General features: G+C 45.5%; 1 protein-coding gene across 2 annotated transcripts in view; it reads right to left on the bottom strand.

The window, feature by feature from the left end:
* Positions 1 to 12,710, bottom strand: part of npnta (nephronectin a) — a 46,731-nt gene extending 34,021 nt beyond the window's left edge. The window contains exons 1-2 of one of the 2 annotated variants that reach the window (XM_076727973.1): positions 12,231 to 12,710; positions 4,143 to 4,243 (exon numbers count right to left, since the gene is read on the bottom strand). In XM_076727973.1, the coding sequence (XP_076584088.1) occupies positions 4,143 to 4,243; positions 12,231 to 12,301 (172 nt within the window). In that variant the 5' untranslated portion in view covers positions 12,302 to 12,710. The remainder of the gene's footprint in view (positions 1 to 4,142; positions 4,244 to 12,230) is intronic. The other variant, XM_076727975.1, reaches the window with a different exon arrangement.
* Positions 12,711 to 13,859: the final 1,149 nt, after the last annotated feature.

The raw sequence follows: 13,859 nt of genomic DNA, 5'->3' as shown, positions 1-13,859 counted from the left end.
CCTGACTCTGCCACCCCACCCTTCACACCTTACTCTCCACCCAGCTGCACACAGGACCTGAGGTTCAGGAGTGTCTACCTGAGCTTCATTCAGATAACTGCTGGGCTGTGAACACTCCTATGAACAGCGCCTTCATGAGCTCCCTGACTCTCCAGAACTAACGATGAAATTAGCTTCAAATTAAAGTCTCTTTTACAGCCCCGCAGTCGCTGCATCACCTGACAGAGCGGACCATTTGCATACTGACACTAACGGGATCAACCTGTTGATTGGACGGTTTTCCATCTTCATTAAGAGCCCAAGAGATGAGAAGCCTGATTACTGTGAACTGTGTTACAGAGGCAATGCAGAGATGCAACTGCTGAGCAAACGCTGAAACGCTCTGTGTGGCAGTGAAATGCTCATGATGGCAGCTGGTTAGAGTAAGTAGCTTCAAGTGTGGCTCTGGCTGCCGGATGGCCTGTCACAGCATTATAAGTGGAGCTTCACTTTACTATAAATCTAAAGCTCCTCTCTCTCTTCCTCCATCTGCCCGATTTTCTCCCTCGTCTCCCTCCACTCCGGCACCAATCATCTCTAACACCTTACCTCTAAACCATTTCCCTTACACCTTAGGATTTTTTACTTTCTCCAACTTTCGGTCCTTTTCTCTCCCTCCCTCCCTCCCTTTTCAGCGGTGGGAGCTTTTCAAAAAAAAAAAAAAAAAAAAAAAAATCAAGGTTGATCCATTAAGTTTCTCATTCTTTGCGAGAAGTCGCACAAACCGATGGCTGAGCTCCGCGGCTGAGAAAGCCACAATCCGATAGCTCTGATCTAATCTCTCCTATCGGCACAAAACCTCACCAAGACCTGGAATCTGTAATGACAGATCCTCTCACACACGCGCAGACAAAGGCGCGCACACACATGCACAGCCATGATTAGGCTTCCTGTCTTTCCCAAACCTTCCACCTCCCTCCTCTGAGGTTGAAATCAGCACCGCACAGACTAGATGGAATACTGATTGTAGTCTCAAGTGAATGATTTGAGCCGGTCAGGGGCATTTGGAGGCATTAAGGCAGCACTCGCAGAGCAGATATGGTGTTGATTAAAAAAAAAAAAAAAAAAAATGTTGGAGTGAAAGTACTGCTGAACTAGTGGCTAAGCTCAAAATTAGCTCGTATTTTTGGCTCAATGTGAACATGTGGGACTCCAGAACAACAAAGAAAACATGTTGACACACTGCTGCTCGGCCGGTCGGCGACTGATGCAAACACGGCTTTCTCTTAATTAATCATTCAGTAAACGTCACATCAGGTAAAACGACGAGTGTTTGGTCTGAGCGGCGTTTTCAGAGGCAGTTTTCATTAAGCTTTGAGTTTCGAGTGGGTAAAATATGAGAACACGAATCATGTCTTGCCCCTTCATCTCAGATTCTGCAATAATAAAGTCTTCTTCTCCTCCTCCTCCTCATCCAAAACCCACATCTATTCCACCTTGAATTATCTGAACATGGGAAGCTGTGAAGGCAGAGAGCCCAGCACAGATGCACTGGGAGGTACTGGGCATCGAGACGGCCGACTCCTGCCAGGATGACTGCCGAGTCTGGCCCCGCGTTCAAACAAACACTATCAAATGATACAATTGAGCTGTTTCAGTAAAACAGTGGTGCTTTTGCCTCAATCATTCCAGCACATGTTGTGTAGTTCAAGTGTCAATGCCTTGGGAAATAGTAGGAGGCTTTTGAACAGGGCCAAAAAAAACAACAAAAAAACCCTAAAAACTCTAATTTGCAAGCATGAAATCAACCCCCTCCAGCTACGAGTCTGTCCCACACGAACAGAAGGAGTTTTTCTGACTCTAAGTGTGTATGTGAGAATAAAATTATCATATTTTGTTTCTAATAGACATGAAGCGAGAGGTGGATAAAAAGCAGATTTGTCTTGCAGAGACCTGAGGTTAATCTGACCAAGCTTTAGGAATACAAACACATGAGGCCGTGAACTCAGCTAATACTGTTTGTGTTCTCCGGAACAAAATACGAAATCTCGCCGCTCGCCGCAGCTTCAAGAGAAAAGATGGCACTCTGCCATTTTTGCATGGAATTGGAGTGAAAAACAGCTGCTACGGCCAACAAATTCAGCAGCTGCAGAGATGTTTGGATCGGACGAGCAGTGTGTGACATGTTTCCCACAAGAAACATACAAAATACAACAGGTTCAACAAAGAGGCCGCGGGACGGCACAGTGAGCGTAACGCACACGAACAGAAGTCAAAATATGGTCATTTCAGCAATGAAAAACACAAAATGAGTGGATTAATAAACATCATTTTAAATACGTGGCCAGAACCAACATGCAGAACCCTTTTAGGCCTTTTCCAGAGCAGGAACTTAACGACCCACGACCGATGAGCTTCCCATATCCTCCGCCTGTAGAGATCTGTGAGGCTTCGCTGTTTGGTTCTCTGTGTTTTACAAACCCATTTTAGATGTGCTGCACTGAAAAGGCTGCAGCGCTTTGGATGGACCAAACGAGGACAGACGGCACTGCCGGGGAGGCGAGGCAGTTCTGAGACAAACAACAATAGAGCAAGTGGCACTACTGAGAGAGAAATTGTGAATTTGAGATGCCAGCGAAGACAGAAAAAAAATCCAAAAGAGGATGGAGCATCAGAAAGCAGCGAGACAAACTGAAGGATCAGTTTGTGAAAGCGACAGGTGTGAGGAAAGAAAATGAGCATCTCCAACAACAAAATCCACCAAAGACAAACAACACAAACTCACAACTGACGGCTGGCAGGATGTGGGACATTAACACTGATATATTAATATTATAATATTGATACCGCTCTTATCCTGTGCTAAATATGAAGCTACTGCTACAAAAACTGAGCTCTGAAAAAAACAAAAAAAGCATAAAATGAGGGAAATATTGCTTTAAATAGGCAAACTTATCTGCCAACAGTCTAAAAACAGACTAAAAACAAGTACCTTTGACTTGGACAGCGCAGTTTTTTGCACGTCAGTGTTAATTTAACAGCTTTACAGTTCTGGAAATTCTACTTTCAAGCATTAGACTCAGTAACATTTTATAATTAGGACAAAAAAAGCTTAAAAGAAGTGAAACTCTCTGACAGAAAAACTGCCCGTTAAGAAGAAACATCTTTAAAGAAGATATTTCTCCTTACTTTGAGGTCACTTTTTGCAGCAGTTAGCTTATCTTAGCATAAAAGACAGGAAACAGCTAGCCGTGCTCTGACCAAACCCCTCCAACGCTCACTAATTAATATCCGGTTTCATTTGTAGGGTGAGCTTTAAGTGGAGGCCGTTTCCTCCCGTTTACAGTCCTCAGGTCATGCTAAGCTAATCGCCTGCGGGCCGCAGCTTCGTATTCAACGGACAGATATAAGAGCGGTATTGATTTTCGCATCTCACTCCTGGCAAGGAAAGGAATGAGTATATTTCATAAAATGTCTAACTTTTCCCTCAGCTCGCAGGTTGCTGAGTTCCTGCTGTGGAAAAGGCCAGTTCATGGATTAACCCCTCCTTGACGAAACCTCCACAGCAAAGCAGCAGCTACACCAGCACAGGCACCGAGCCAAGCGGAGGATCCGACGTTTGTGAGGCAACTGGCCACATTTGAAAGCCATGTTAGTGTATTCACACCTCCCTGGGTAGCGTCGGGCGATCTTTACACAGTGTAAATATACCTCACAGTCGGCGTGCGGTAATGACAGGAAATGCATCCTCTGAATCCTCTGAGTGGCGTTGCCGAACATACAGATGAGTTGAGGTCTGCACACCTGACTTTTCTTGCTCTGGCAGCGTTTGCTAGCTTACTGTTGCACAGTAGTGATCTATAATCAATCTCCTATCTACCCTTGAACGTGTGACCTGCAGCTTCAGTCTCTCCTCATTACGGCCACCCACAGTGTGAATATAAATGTCAACCGGTCCGACCAGGCGTTACCATCAATCTTTACCCAAAGATTGTCCCAGGTGTGCCGCTCCATTAGCAGTTTCTGTTGTGGTGGCGTGCGTGTGTGTGTTTCCCCGAGCCTCTAGTTACTGTCTAACAGCATCTTTGCCCCCAGCTTGAAACCTCGCAACCTTGTTAGCCCCGTTTGCCCCCGGCAGCAGCAGCAGGCATGGTGGCACTCACGCTGGCAGTGACCCCAGGAGCGGCGCGTCCATCCCCAGCAGCAGTCCACTCTGGCCCCGTATCGACACAGGCCGTTGGACGAGGCCATCTGTCGTGGCCACCTGTGAGGGGATGACATAATTAGCTCACAGTCAATTAAAACGTCTTAATGAAAAGCAGGGGTCTTTTCAATGTTGTCTGGAGGCAGGCTGACATGATTTGTTTCACTTTCCTGCCGTTAATGGGGAGTTTTTCCTCGTCTGAATGAGAGATTTAGGATTCGAGTGTTATACAGATTGCACATACCTTTGAGGCAAATTTGTGACTTTGGGGTGTATATAAATAAATCTGTTTTGGCTAATCTGTGTTGATGTTTTTAAGCATATAATAGCTCTTTAACTGCACTGAAGGGGACAAATTCTGGCACGTGTGCTGCACTTTGCACCTTTCTGGTGAGAGCAGCTAGTGAATGTCAGAAAACTGAAAAATGCTCTTCACAGTTTCCCAGATCCCAAAGTGACATCTTTCCATCCCATGTTTCCCTCACTAACAGTCCGAAATGCAAAGATATTCAGTCATATAAGACAAAGAACGGCAGCACGTTTGAGAAGCTGGAGGAAATGTTTTTGCCATTTTTGCTCGACCAAACCATTAATTGATTTTCTAAATAGTTGTGGGTTAATTTTCTGTCAGTCTACAAACTGTTTCAGCTCAATATATGATAAAAAATAATTCTCAGGGTGCCGAAACCCGACTTTTCACTGCCTCTGCAGCAGATTATCTTTGCATCTCAGAAATAAAACTGATAGCACATCAGATCGTGTTGGTTAACGTGATGTCAAACTGGAGACCTGCGCTGAAAGCCTGCCAGAGCCCATTTGAATTTAGCCTGCAGTGTGCATCAGTGCACCACTGGCACTCCCTTCTGAGAAGACCACATTACTGTTCATTATGAGGCCTGTGAAGCAGACTGAAGCTAAAAAACTGGCCTGCCTGACGCCCTTGAAGATGTTTGCTGTGTGTTTTCTACTCTGCGGTTAAAGAATCTATCAGATGATTTCGTGACGGCGGATGATCCGGAGAGAGGACACGCAGGTATTAGTGTTTACACAGATCCACGTTATTTTCCAAGCAATGCGATTTCCTCTTGGAGAAATTACAGCAGGATGTTTTTGTTATGTCATGTTCTATTCTGCTCAGAGCAAGAAATAGCTTCTTGGCAGACAGTGCATGTGGATTACCTTTTTATCTGTACCAAGGCTCAACACATATTTATGGAGAGAATAGGGCGAGGGAACGAGTCCATTTAAGGATACTGATGAAAATCCAAGCTGCATACTTTGAGAGCCTGGCTCTGAGATGTTACCTCAAATCTAGCAAGTAATGAATGAATCAGAGGCTGGGAAAGAGCAAGCCGGGCGGTTTCTGCTTCAGTACAATAAAGACAACTATCTTTTCCCTTCAGCACATAGACTGCTCTTTCATTATTATTATAAGAGGTCTGGAGCACATGAGAGTTTAGCATAGATCACTGAATAAATCCAGTATCTGAAAACCAAGTGGTGTGAGCTGATTATGCAGGTTTTAAGTTGTGCAGAGAAGCTGGAAACACTGTAATCCAGTCATAAAACAAAGGAGAAATTCTCTTGATATACTTCATTTACACAAAAGATGCTTTCTTGTGTGCCGCGGTGAGAGAGCGAGCTTGGTGCTCAGTATTCAAGGCACATCCTTTGCCACTATCCCTGCCTGTTAGTCTCTCTATGCCAAGATGAGGAAATGCTAATGCTTGCCCCCGCTGCCAATCACCTCATTGGGAGAAAAAAGAAAAAAAAAACCCTGATGGATGCTAAGTGAGAGTGGCAGATCCAGGGAAAATGTTTGTCTGCTGCCTGGCAAGCAAGACGGCACTCTGAGCACACAGTGAGAGAGCAGAGGACAGGAGGTAAAAGGAAAGAGGATGTGAGGAAAGGAGAGAGGAAAGGAAAAGCAGAGGCCTGGACAGCAGCCAGGCTGAGCTGCCACTTTCTCTGCCAGTGACACGCAGCTACACACAGCGCATAAACATGGCACCTGCTCGCCATCCATACTGCACATATGAGACATAAAAGGAAAAACCTTCGCCTGTGGCAAAAATCACCTCGTCTGGAGGACGGTGGCACCTTTGAAAGACGTCTGACGACCGCCCATGACATGTCAGTGATACTCAAATCTGGTGGCAGCAAGCGGAGTTCACCTTCCTGCACACACTCTTGAATTTACTCATCAGTGCGCATAAGGTAATTATCATCTCAACGGATGGAGGCATCACGCAGGAAGAGGTTCTCCTGCTACGGGAGCACCTGCTCCAGCATGACGTGGTCTGGTTTTCCTTCTGCACTTATGGCATCACAACATGATCACTGCACCCAGTGACTCCCAGTGCAGAGCGGCTCATGCCAGATGCACCCTCACATTTAACATTTTTCAAAAACTCTGTGGGATTAAAAGATATTTTGAGGTCTAACTGTGAAAAGAAGAAGTATTCATGAGTTCAGGTTTCGCCCTCTTTTCTCGCTCGCTGTGCTGTAACGGCCTTGAATAAAAGCACATTTAAATGGCAGCCCACCCATTAATAGCAGCTGGTTATCTCTGGGATTTAGTGGTGTTTGCACCACTAAATCTTGATCCTGGATCTACTGACCTTTTCACAACATTAAAAAAAAAAAGAGAAAAACATCAGATCATCACTGTGTGACTGAAGCTTGTTATTCTGCCAGCTATTCTTTTCCAGCCACTTTGGACGTCACAGCAGCTAATTAGCTTCGACTTCACATCGCTGACCAGTGCAGTCGTTTGGTGTTCCCACTGTTTTGTCCATTCAATTGTTGATTAATCAGTTAGTTGATGGAGAGAAAATGAATCATCGCCTCATCGTTACTGTCATCAAAGCCACAGATTCACGACTTTTCAAATGTGAATATTTTCTGATTTTACTGCTTCGTCTTGTTTTGAAAGGTTAACTTGGACACGGACCAAAATGCTCACGCAAGAAAATAAAAGGCAGATTGATCATAACGAAAAAGCCACTGCAGCCTTATTCCTTTGTAGATGGATATCCAAGGTCAATTTAATAGAAATTAATTATAATAGAAGCAACAGATGAGACAAAAATTTTTTAAAAATCAGACAGAAGCAAGAAAAAGTCAGCAGTTTATGTTAAATCAAGATTTTTTTGTTGTTTTTCCAGAGGCAAGAAGCGATTCCTATGTTTGCCTGGAGGGTTTGCAAAAATGAAAAATATATACACATATAAGTTTTCTCAGGGTGTCAGGGCCACGAGGGGCAGGCCATCTGAGTCCGAGCACATGATGTTATTAAGAGCACAGTTTGAACTCCCACAGCTCCCAGTGGATGCTGGGCCAGAGGTGTCGATGAGTGACGAGGAGATGCAACAGGTCCTGGATTACAGAACATCTCCCTCCAATGCTTTCTCCTACACACGCGCACAGAAATGCAGATGCATAGTGAAAACAGAATCGTGTTTCATGTTCACGGCTACTCTCAGTCCTCTCTTCACGCTGAATTCAGCCGGCTGCAGCCGTGCACCGCGACACGCTCTGAACGTGAAACTGAAGGTTTAACAAAAAGTCATCAGCTCACCTGTTCATCACGTCAGCACTGCAGCGATGTCAAATGCTCATTTTTCACTTCTTACAACGTTTATGAAAGATTTATTTCAAAATTGAGGCCGATCAGCAGCGGGAGAGTGGGCGCGCTGCACGAAGAAGAGGAGGTTTGTCAGATGCATCTTGTCCCCGGTGACGCTCAGCTAAATGCAAAGCTGGCATATCAAATGGACGTGAGCATAATACCTGTATTTATTACCCCGAGGCTCTGAATAATGATCCTAAATTGCACTAAGCCTTGAAGGAACTCAAGCAGATAATTATTACCCTTCACACATGCAGCGTGACACCCCTTCTCAAGCACAGGCTATCAGACCGGGTTCTTCCAGCAGAACCTGAGCACTTGATATGCACCATGGAGACGCCATCTTTCTTCTGTTGTTTCACTAATGGATACAGAGCTGGCCGATTTCCCCGCCTGACAGTCAGTCCATCGCTCACAGTGCAGCAGTGTGGGGTGTGTAATCACCACCATGAAGGTACAGTCCACATTCAGAGCCATGATAATTTAATCCATCATCCATCCATAACTCCATACCCAAGCACACACTGTGGATTCTCCTCACACACACACACACACACAGGCGTTCCTTGCTGCATTCGTAGCATCTTGGCGTGAACGACTTGCTGGAACCTGCTAAGCTCAGCTGAAGGCATGAGCGTGCGGAGTCCTAAGGTGTCTGGAGTCTGAATGAAGCACCTCGGCTGCACGCGCTGCCAGATCTGCATGCAGACTGCCAAGACTATCGCATTAACACGCCGCGGCGGCGGCGACGGGTGGGACATCGACAAATATCTGAACTAAAGATGCGAGGTGAGAAATCAGCCGGCCTATTAAATCTAAAGGCTTTTTTTTTTTTTGACAAAGAAGTGGAAGGTAGTCAGCGAGTGGCCAGAAAAATAAAAACACCTGTATGATGTAATGCGATGCAACACAATGGCCCTGCAACAAACACTACAGAAACTGTGGCACCTCCCAGACTGCACTGCTGCACTTCAGCACCGCACTGCAAGATGTCCACCTCATTCAGGCATGAGCAGGGATGGAAGGTAACTAATTACATCCACTCGAGTGAGGTACTTGTACTTGAGTATTTCTATTTTCGGCTACTTGGTACTTCAACTCCACTACAATTCAGAGGCAGCAATTGTACTTTTTACTCTATGACATTAATTTGACAGCTGAAGTAGCAGAGTTACTTGAGTATTTCTACACTGTGGTATTGCTACTTTTACTTGATGCAATACAAAAACAAAACCTTATTAACACTAACATTGATTCAGCAGACTTGTTGTCTTCATTGACTCGCCATAGGTGCACTAAACCTGTGCAGGAACAGCAGGTGTACGCTGTCTGATAGCTTTCTTTGCAAACAACCAGCAAAGAGAATGTTCAGCGCAGCGACACAAGGGGACATTTTCTTTTAAAGGGAATGAAACGCTTGTAAGGACCAGCATGGGGCGTCCACGTGTTGCCTGAAAAGGTGAGTTTGCTGCAGCGAGCGATGGGCAGTGACTCCTGGTTCATTTCACCCCTGCATCAACCACAGCCGCACAGATGACCACACAATCAACTGAGACACAACGTTACCAACAATCAAGACGAAGCCACGGCTCTGGTGATCGTTATGGGCCTGTTGAATGGCATCGCGTGTCTCACCACAGCGGACTGTGCAGCAGACTCTTGCTATGCTCGCTCTTTCCTTGCATAAAGGAGGGAACAACATGCCGGCACATTTTGAGCGCTCAACATAGACATTCAACAACCTTCGCGCGTCCATGTGGCACTTACTTCGATTCAATGTACGGCCTCTAAACTGGTTTCCACTTACAGCCAATCCTGTTTGCTCAGTGAACATGACAACAAAAGGGGGAGAGTTCTGTTGGACGTGAACTGAAACGCTGAGTTCTCCAGTGGGACTAGAGTTAAACAATATGGAAAAAAAAAAATAAAAATGATGTTGCAATTATTTTGATTATTTTGACTGATGATTTTAGGGGGAATGGTGATTTTCGCTTTGCATTTCCTATGAAAAAATCTAAAACTGATGATGAGGTGATAAACATGTTCCCTGACATCAGGGCTGTGCGATGTGTAGGCCGGGGCGTCTCTGCAGCAGCACACTGCTTCATTTGTGGTGATACTCTGAGACATTTTTCAAGATAATCAAAAACACTGCAGCTCTTACAGTTTGGATGTCGTGATTTTGCTAATATTTCGATTAACTGTTCAGCCCTAACTGTGATCTGGCAATTTATTACAGATCATAGGTCTCATTTGGTGAGATACTGAACTGAACAGTCTGACCATCACTGCAACGACAGTTAAAGGCTAAAGATATTGAACCATATAAATGTGTTATTGTTTCATTCATACTGCCTGTCGGGCGGCCCAGAAAATGTGACTTAAACAGTGTTTTCACACCCATTCTCAACCCTGAAAGCCCAAATGTGGGTCTGACATTACAACGGCAACATAAGCTGGCACCAGTCCACGCCTTTGGATTATTACTGAGGAGGTCTGGTATGTGCTACTTGGCTGCGTTGGACTTAACAATTTAGTGACATCACTAAGAAAGAATACCCTCAACTGTTTGCTTTTATTTTGGTGAAGTCTTCTGTGCTACATGACAGGAAACCGTCTGTCCTTGAGTAAGTCCTTGGCTGGAATAAAAAGTGGCAACAACAACAACAGAGCAATGTTTTTAGCTGCAGATTTGCAGGTAAGCATATTATGTGCAGCTATGGGAGAACAAAATGATCTTGCCAATGATGCCCGTGAAGGACCCTTCAGGACTAGATGGATAAGCCTGTTAGGAACGCTCTCTAAAAGGCAATAAGTGAGGGAGACTAGGTAATAAATGGCTTTTTTGCTTGTGCTCGGTCTCAGGGGATATTCTCTCAATGAATTAATATTGAAGCGGAGACTCGGGCCCGGGCAAGTTTAGACCCATAAAAATTGGAAAATTATGGCCGTGGTGACAAGCCACTCCATCAGCAGGGATGTTAATAATGTACAATATGCTGCTGCTAGGTTAAAGTAAATGATCATTACACAAAGACAATGCGTGAAATAAAAGTTAAAGCCCTACACATCTCATCAGACCACGGCCCGTCACACACACATTAGCCGCGGTGATTAAGAAGAAAAAGGCCTAAATAACAATAATATATGATGTGCTGCAGACGCTCTGCTCGGGTTTTCTCCAGCATCTCTGCCCTCTCCTCCATTCTCTCTCTCACACACAGACACACTTTTACTTCTTGCTGAAACCTTTGATATCCAAATCTGCCTCTTTTGAAATACTTTTGAACCCAGCAGAAAGCTGAATTGAAAGAGATGAGGAGGGGGGAGAAAAGGCCATATACCTCCAGATGTCAAACTCTATCAGCGAGCAGGTGAAATAGCAGCCAGTCTGAAATGCACACAGACTATTTCAATAACAATTACCTCCAATAATCTTCAAAAGCCTTTCATTCATTTGAAAAGGTGAAACATGAGAGAGGATCCGGCATTGGGGCTCAGCCTGTCTGACAGACACATGGGTCAAAATAAAGTACAAGTACTGCATTCTCTGCTGGAGATGTAGGACACTTTGCAGTAGAGTTCAAGAAATCCATCTCAATATGCCATGAAATTAGAGATATAGTGTTGATTTTACGCAACTGTTTAGGGAAAAAAAATCCTCTTCACGATGAATCCCAGCCAAGGAAGAAATGAGGATTCTGCCAACCTGCCTGATAGAATTACTTTGGAAACACCTTTAAGTGCTTGTTTTAGAGAAATGGGCCGTTACCGTGCATGCAAACAACGACAAAAGGCTGGCTTCGTCCATCCACTCAGATGCACCTATAGGCAGATCGAAATCTCGGACACATGCATTCTTTGGGGTCTGGCACGTTTCCACACCTCTGTCTTCGCATACTTCATGGGATTCGTGTTTGAACATGAAGCACGGGGCGATGTGCTGTCACATCACTTTCTAATCAGCCTCATATCTGCGAGACAAGAGCGGCTCGTGGTGATTTTTGCACGTGTAAACGCAGCTTCCCCTGAAACAGAACGTGTGCTCCGAGGCGCAAAACCAACCGGTTTGGATGGACTCCATTATTGGTTTTCACCACAATAAAAGTTAAGATAATACAGTGCAAAGGATAAAGCTGAGAGCCAAGACCACGAATCTCAACGCGTTTGAGCGCACATAATTTGGCAGGAGCAACATGTTTTCAGTCACATTTAACCTGAGCTTCGCAGTTTGGAGAGCTGAACATAAGGCTCCAGACGCTCAGCATGTTTCTAACCAGAGGCGCAGTTTCCTCAGACACCGACGGTACATGGATTGAACTGTGATGATCAAACTGTAGCAGGCTCTCGACCAAAATCAGTGTTCTTTCACCGAAGCGTCGGCTCTGGCAGACAGCGTGAACCATGTGGCCTTACCTGCCGTCAAAGTCTGCGCTCGCTCCAAAGCAGCAGCCGCACAACAACATTAACTTTATCCATAAATCCATGGTTTCGGGAGTTGCGCGCCCACGCTGCTTGTTATTCTCCGTAATCCAAAAGCAAACCGCGGAGGAAACAATCAGACGAAGGAAGAGCAGAGTTTGTTTGACGCACGCTGAGGGCGCACAGGTAGGACAGGTCTGCTGGCGTCCTTCAGGAGGTGCGGGACTGAAACCAGTCCGCTGCCTGGAAGTGGAGTGACCCCGATGCGTGTGGAGCGGGACGCACTCTGCCGGGAAGAGAGCGCACAGCTCCCTCTCCCTCTCTCTCCTCACAAGTTCAGTCAGAGGGCTCTCCAACCAACAGCACCCACTGCAGTCAGACCTTATCTGCCGTCTTTTCAGGAACCAGCGAGCAGCACAGCGCGGATAAGCAGCCAGCCGCGCCTGTGGGACTTTCAGTGTGGCGTCATGACCTGTGCAGCCAGGAGGAAGAGGCTCCACATGCGGCTCCGTGCCGCGCATGCTTTGCAAATGCCTTAATTAATTGCGCAGCCTGCTGAGGCACGCAGGTGCATCGGCCACCCAGGTAGACGTTGCTCACACAGTAAAGGCGATGCAGTGAAGATTACTGGGGCTGATTTAAGAGAAGCAGCACGAAACAGAAAACGAGCCTGACAGTTTGGATACAAAGAGAGGTGTTGGACCTGTAATCACTGTCAACAAAAACACAAGTGATTCAGCTTTTGAGTGAAATATTTTAGATTCCAGCCACAGATTCCGTCTCTGCTTTGGGTCTGATGTTTGTAGATATTCTCTGTTGTTAAAATAGAAAAGCAGCAGTAGAAAAATCAGCTGCTTTTCTACAGTTTTCCCAACATACTTTGCACATCTCGAAAATTTCATGCGCCCAACTGCAAAGTCTTTATTACTGTTTCTCCTCCTGAAGAGTTTAATGTCTGATTCCATTACGGCTGATTATCTGCTGCCTGCTCATCATCATCATCATCAGCGCCATATTCACAGTGTGCTGAAACGCACTTCCTGTCTGGGGGCAGAATTGGGAAGTTGTACCTGATGTTGTGATGTACAGCCCAGAGCCTCGACAATTTCAGTCAGTCAGTGATGGTGCAGGGGGTGAATGAGACGTCTGACGCACGGCACTGCGCGCCTTGCTGCGTCCTGTCAGCAGCTGGAATACAAATCCATGCGGTGCTGCGGAGGTTTGACATGTGGACAATCAAGTGAGGGGAGAAAATCCGCCTGTCTATAATTACACTATTAATAACATCACTTCAGTCATTGTACTTGGAGGGATCAGATGAGGCTTTAAAGGGTCAGTGCACCCAAACACAAAAATCCTGTCTCACCTGTGGTTTCTAGCCCATCTCTAGCAAAGATGTATTTTAGTTGAATTTATTAAGCAGCTGTTGACCTGCCAGAGGAATCAAAGAGCAGCTGCTTTTGACCACACGTGTTCATTTATTACTGGAAATCTACACTCTCGCTGTGAACCTGACCTGCTGTGCACAGACTGGTTCACTTATGTGGACGAGCACCAACTGAACACTGAACCTTCACTACTCGATCAAAGCCAAATTTCACGGTTCTTTCCAGGAAACATTCC

This window comes from Chaetodon auriga, chromosome 4 (assembly GCF_051107435.1).
Source record: "Chaetodon auriga isolate fChaAug3 chromosome 4, fChaAug3.hap1, whole genome shotgun sequence".
In the NCBI taxonomy this organism is placed as follows: domain Eukaryota; kingdom Metazoa; phylum Chordata; class Actinopteri; order Chaetodontiformes; family Chaetodontidae; genus Chaetodon; species Chaetodon auriga.
Note: the sequence above shows the minus strand (reverse complement) of the source record. Positions and strands in the feature narration are given on the sequence as shown.